This window comes from Panthera onca, chromosome F2 (assembly GCF_046562875.1).
Source record: "Panthera onca isolate mPanOnc1 chromosome F2, mPanOnc1 haplotype 2, whole genome shotgun sequence".
Lineage (NCBI taxonomy): Eukaryota > Metazoa > Chordata > Mammalia > Carnivora > Felidae > Panthera > Panthera onca.
Genome location: NC_138356.1, coordinates 63,897,086 through 63,903,085, shown reverse-complemented (window position 1 = coordinate 63,903,085; position 6,000 = coordinate 63,897,086). Strand labels below are relative to the sequence as shown.

Here is a 6,000-nt window from a genome sequence, read left to right as displayed (position 1 = left end):
CTTTAATAAACAGTTTCATGATCATTTTGGTAAGAGAACCATTTAAAATCTGTAATAACTACTCTATTGATTCCTAGGAGGGGATTTTAGCACATTGCTATTTTGGACAGAGAAGCATTTCAACAACTTTCTGCAAACTAAGATTAAAAAAACAACAGGTGAGACCTACATATGGAAATCAAGTAAGGCAATTCTACTCTGTAAGAAAATTCCATTTCTCAATGTTTTTTCTATACTGACATAAATTGTTTTGTTTTGTTTTGTTTTAAAGATGATCTACCCGGTTCTTCCACATTCAAACAGTGTACGAAACTCAAATCAAGATGTGTATGTATGGAGAAAAAATTTGTGTGTCCAAAACCATCCATTTGTATGGAAGTCTTGTCATTGCATTGCTTTGTGTTGTCCTGGCTTTGATCATCCTCAGGCCACTTAAGGGCCAGGATGTCCACCTGCTCAGCATTCTAACTCTTCCATGACTTCCATGACGATCGTCCGAGGGCCCGTCAGAATCAGATTGCTCACCGTCCGGTAGTCTACATGCAGCACATTGAGCCCATTTACAGAGACAACAAACTGACAGACCTAAAGGAAAGACAAAGAAAAAGTATCTATTATAGCTCCTGGTTTTTCATAGACCTCTAATAAAGGCACTGTGTATCTCTAATATCTAACCTCTCTTAAAATACCCAACCTTACCCAGCTGGCAACAACAATTTCCAAGAATCTATACTTTTTCTGGAAGGCAGGATAATAGAAAAAAGCATTTGGCTTAGTGTTTTACAAAATTAGGTTTAAATCCTAACTTAACAACTTACTAGCTTAAGCTAGGTATTTAAATTTCTGAGCTTTGTTTCCCTCAACTCTAAACTAGGGATTAATAATAATAATAATAATAATAATAATAATGCCTACCTTATAAGATTGTTGTAAGAATTAAACGAAGCAAAGGACATCAAGCTTGTATCACAGTGCTCTGAACCAACGGAGTATGCAATACGTTTTTACAGTCAGTGTTTATGGCTGCTATTCATTTGGGCTCAGTATTTAGGGAGATCCTATGGCCCACTATTCCCAAGATAGTCCTCTTTTACACCAACTGTTCCTGCGTGATTATGTTTTTTTAATGTTTTATTTATTTTTGAGAGAGAGTGCAAGCAGGGGAGGGGCAGAAAGAGAGGGGACAGAGGATCTAAAGCAGGCTCTGCGCTGAACTCACAAACTATGAGATCATGACCTGAGCCAAAGTCGTATGCTCAACTGACTGAGCCACCTAGGTGCCCCCTGCATGAATATTAATAATGCCTCCTTTCACTTGCTAAGGTGCCCCATTGAGATGCTAAATTCCACACATCACCCTGTTTCCCATCCTTGTGAAAGTGGATGAGACCAACAAAGATCAACTTTTACACTCAGTATTAGTTAACCTGTGATAGGAGAGAGAATTCTAATAAAAAGCATCATTCAGTAATGAGAGGCCTCTCTGGATATGTCATGGTGAGCTTGATAGTGATCCACAGGCACAGCCTCAAATGGAGGTACTTCTCTTGAGGTTAGTAGTGACATCAGATGCTGGGCATGATGGTATATCTGTTGTGTGTCTGAAGAGGCAGACATTGGACATATGAGCACTCCAACAGAAAAATGGACACACAGATCTCCAGCTGTCAGTGATAAGTACATCTAATTAGCAAAACTGAATCCAACAGAATATAAGTCCATATGGTACCCGGTATACAGTAGATACAATATCCCCAGTCCTCAAAGAAGTCTATGTCCTCATCCCTAGAACCTGTGCATAGTTTACACGGCAATGGGGAGTTAGGGTTACAGATAGAACGGGTTGCTAATCAGCTGATTTTAACATCAGGAGATTATCCTGAGTTATTCAGGTGGGCCTAAGGTAACCGCAAGGTTCTTTATGAGAGGGAGACATGAAAGTAAAGGCACAAGAGAAGCAAGAAGTTGGAGAGAAAAGAGGAAGGGGCCAGGAGCCAAGGAATGCAAGTGGCCTCTATTAGCTGAAAAAGGCAAGGCAGTGGCTTCTCCCCTTTGAAGCCCCAGAAGGAATGCAGACCTGTGACACCTGTAGACTGCTGCCTCCAGAACTAAGGCAATAAAATTTCTTTGTTTTATGCTGCCAAGTTTGTGTTAATTTGTTACAGCAGCAATAGGAAACCAATGTAGTAACTTTATAAAGTTACTGTTTATTCATTTCATTTATTCAATTCATTCACTGTTGAATGAATTGAATGTATAAATGCATTAAGCAAAAAAGCACAATTTTTCTTGAGTCTGAAGGACTTCTTGCTTCTTATAAATTATCACCTCACTGACTGGGAAAATAAGAAAATAAAAAGGAGGAAAGAAGGGAGAGAAGGTGAGGAGAGGGAAAGGAAAGGAGACTGGCTGAGACTGATTAATGTCTCCCATATCTGTTATTATCATCAAATTTCTTTATAATGCCTGGGTAAATGAGATGCACACCTTATCCCCATTATTTATTAATTAGTTAATTTAATGTTGATAACTCAAAGAATAAAAAATATTAAAACATTTTGAAAATCCCCATTTGCTTTCTGAGTGGGTAATAACAATATAAACTCAAACACTATTAATATAATATAAATTATAGTAAATATTTTATATCTAAAATATATCAATAAAATAAAATATGTAAAATAAATATACAATAAAACACTATTTTTATTTTTATTATTATGTTTTATTTTAGACAGAGAGAGCATGAGTGGGGAAGAGGGGCAGGAGAGAGAGAGGGAGAGAGAGACAGAGACAGAGACAGAGGCAGAGAATCCTAAGCAGGCTCCATGCTCAGCATGGGGCCTGACATGGGGCTTGATCCCACAACCCTGGGATCATGACCTGAGCCAAAATCAAGAGTCGGATGCTCAACCAACTGAGCCACACAGGCGCCCTTAAAACACTATATTATTAGGTGTAAAAATATCTACACCTGTTACTTAAACCAAAATTGGAAAGTATTAGAAGGGCAGCTATATATTTATGGAAAAGATAGGGGATTTGGAACCTAATGATAAGGATGTAAGTCTTTGGCTCCTTTGTTTGATGGCCTTAATCATGTCATTTCTCCTCTATCATGTCTCAATTTATAAAACAGGGTTAGGTAAAAACGCTTATCCCCACAGGCTCAAATTAGGTAATGAAGTTAAAACCTCTTTGCCAATGTCAGGCACTAGACTGCTGGTTTCTATTCACTTCTTTCCCTTTAAAAATACCCACTTCTGGGGCACCTGGGTGACTCAGTGGGTTAAGCGTCCGACTCGTGGTTTCAGCTCAGGTCAGGATCTCATAGCTCGTGGGTTTGAGCCCCGTGTCCAGCTCTGCTCTAATGGCACAGAGCCTGCTTGGGATTCTCTCTCTCTCCTCCTCTCTCTCTGCCCCTCCCCCACTCACACTGTCTCTGTCTCTCTCAAAATAAATAAGTAAACTTAAAGACAAAATTTTTTTAAATACCCACTTCCTTTGTAGTCACATGCAAAACAAAATGGAAAATGGACTGTGGCAAGCAGAGTGGTTATTTCCTAAATAAACACTTGCTGTTGTCACGAACCTCAGTATTTTCCACACCCCAACATATATTACCATGGCATCTTTGTATATGAGGAGACCACACCATTACTGTTTTTTCCTTCCCAGTTCCATAAATCTGTCCTTATGGATTCAGGGCACATCTTGTGCAGGATCAGCAGTTCTCAACCATGGTTGAAGACATAATCATAATCAAAGTCATGCCAGCAGGTTATAACCCATCCTGAAGTAGGCCACAAATAACTTGCAGGGCGACCGAGCACTAATTTAATGTTGACATTAGTGGTGCTTTGTTTTTCCTGCCCCAGCCTACCGATGAGCCAAAGAACGAGAGAAATTCCACTCCCTCCCGATCCAGAGTACTGATTTTAGACCTGGGTCCTTCTTTCCTCCAAAAGGATGAATAGCTGTTTTGTGTTGCCAAATGAGAAGGCAGTAGTTTCCAGGTGAGCCCACACTCCAGCTAACTCTTCATGGGCTCCTGAAGGTGAGATGTGTCTCTGTATCACCAGGGATCACCTTTAATTTAGCATTTAGTCTCAAGCAGAATTGTATTCCGTCTCTCTCCCATGAGGTTTGTTTGTTTCCTACTAAAAACATAGGAAATTTCCCCATAAAAATCCAGAATCCAGCCTCTCTGGAGCAACCTACAGCTCCAAAAGCACTAGGTCAGAATGGCCACTTGGCAATGGCCAAGTAGGGGCTACCCATACTAGATGGGCACACGTTCTCTAGATGGGCACATCTGCCATGTGTCCTCACCGCTTCCTCTTTTCCTTCCACCTAGCAGACAGACATTTGAGTCCGCAATCCCTGATCTGGGGCCAGAGGGAAAGAGCTGAAGACAGGGGGACTTAGTGCTTCAAGAACTGAAAGATGCCAAATGTCCACCAACTAATGAAAAGAGAAATAAAATTTGGTATATCCGTATAATGGAATATTATTCAGCAATCAGATGGAACCAGTTACATGCTACGGCATGGACGAACCTCAGAATCATTATGCTAAGTGAAAGAAGTCAGTCACAGCAGACCACATCTTGTGTAAGTCCATTTATATTCTAAGTCCAGAATAGACAAACCCACAGAGACAGAAAGTAGATTAGTGGTCGCTTGGGGCTGGGGCAGGTATGGCAGTGGCTGCTAATAAGTACGGGATTTCTAGCCCAAACTGTAACCAACTTGCAGTCCTCGTGTAATGTGGACAAGAAATAAATATTTTATTTTTTAAAAAGCATGGGGTTTCTTTTAGGTGTGGTGAAAATATTCTAAAATTGATTGTGGAAATAGTTGCATAACTCTGTGAATATACCAAAAGTAAGTGAGATATACACTTGACAAAGAAGGCAAATTCTATCTTAATAACGCTGTTCTTCAAAAGAAGAACTGGAGGGAAAGGGGGCTGATATCAGCAGTGCAGAGATCTCTGTGGACTGGAGAGGGTGACTGCAGGATCAGTTCGAAGATGAAGTCTTTTGGACCTCCTGATTGCAGGGGCTCTTGGAGGCTACAGAACTTGAATGGTGGGGGCTGTGTGATTGGGGGGATGAGCATTCAGTGGCCTCTGCTCAGGACCTATGCCTAGGAGTTTAGGGGTAGAAAAAGGGCAGCCATCAGGGCCCGCTGGGCAAGGACCACTGGCAACACAATGGTCAAAGCCCATGTTATTGGACTGGCTAAACCCCAGGATGGGGCGGGGGAACCTATAATCCGAAAGGGGAAGGGCCTGGGGCAAGGGGCACCAAAACAATTTTATACTGGTCCTGTTATCAACCTCCGTCCTTGGTGACTTGAACTGCACTTAAGTTTAGAAGAAGGTCATTTTGTTTTGGGGATGCGTGTGTATGTCTGTGCATGTGCTCATACACACACACGCATGCACATGTGTGTATCACCAGGGATCACCTTTAATTTAGCATTTAGTCACACACACACATTTTTAAAATACCAAAGTTTGTGACTGATTTGTTCTTTTATAAAAGAAGGCTGATTCAGGGCTACCCTAGGCATAAAGGCAATCTCATCCCCTGCCTCCCCACATGCTCTCCAGAGTAGTGGAGGGCAGGAGTGGGGACAGAACAAGGGCACCAGGAATCATTCATAGCCGATTAACCCTCTGACCTGTGCGGTCACCTGAGCACCCCTTAAGAACACAAGATTATGTGAAGATCTTCTGTCACAGGGTGATGGGGGGAAATTCTAAGACATCTTGTACCAACTAGTGTGTCTGGAGAACTTAAATGAAATAAAAATTTAAATACCTGAGCCTTTGCCTTCACAAAGCTTACAATTTAGTTTGGGAGGAGATTATTATTGGCAAGGTAAGTTTCAAAGCAGGCAACTTCTCAGTAAGTTCTGTCATTTATTGAAATCCTTTTTTTTTTTTTTAAATCAAACTAGCAATCTAAGTACTTCACATACTTTATAAAAA

The 6,000-nt window shown here is 40.9% G+C and overlaps 1 protein-coding gene across 1 annotated transcript in view; it reads right to left on the bottom strand.

The window, feature by feature from the left end:
- Positions 1–245: 245 nt before the first annotated feature.
- DEPTOR (DEP domain containing MTOR interacting protein) overlaps positions 246–6,000 on the bottom strand; it is a 130,805-nt gene continuing 125,050 nt past the window's right edge. Inside the window, exon 9 of the mRNA XM_060611226.2 lies at positions 246–585. Within this exon, the coding sequence (XP_060467209.1) occupies positions 457–585 (129 nt within the window). The 3' untranslated portion in view covers positions 246–456. The remainder of the gene's footprint in view (positions 586–6,000) is intronic.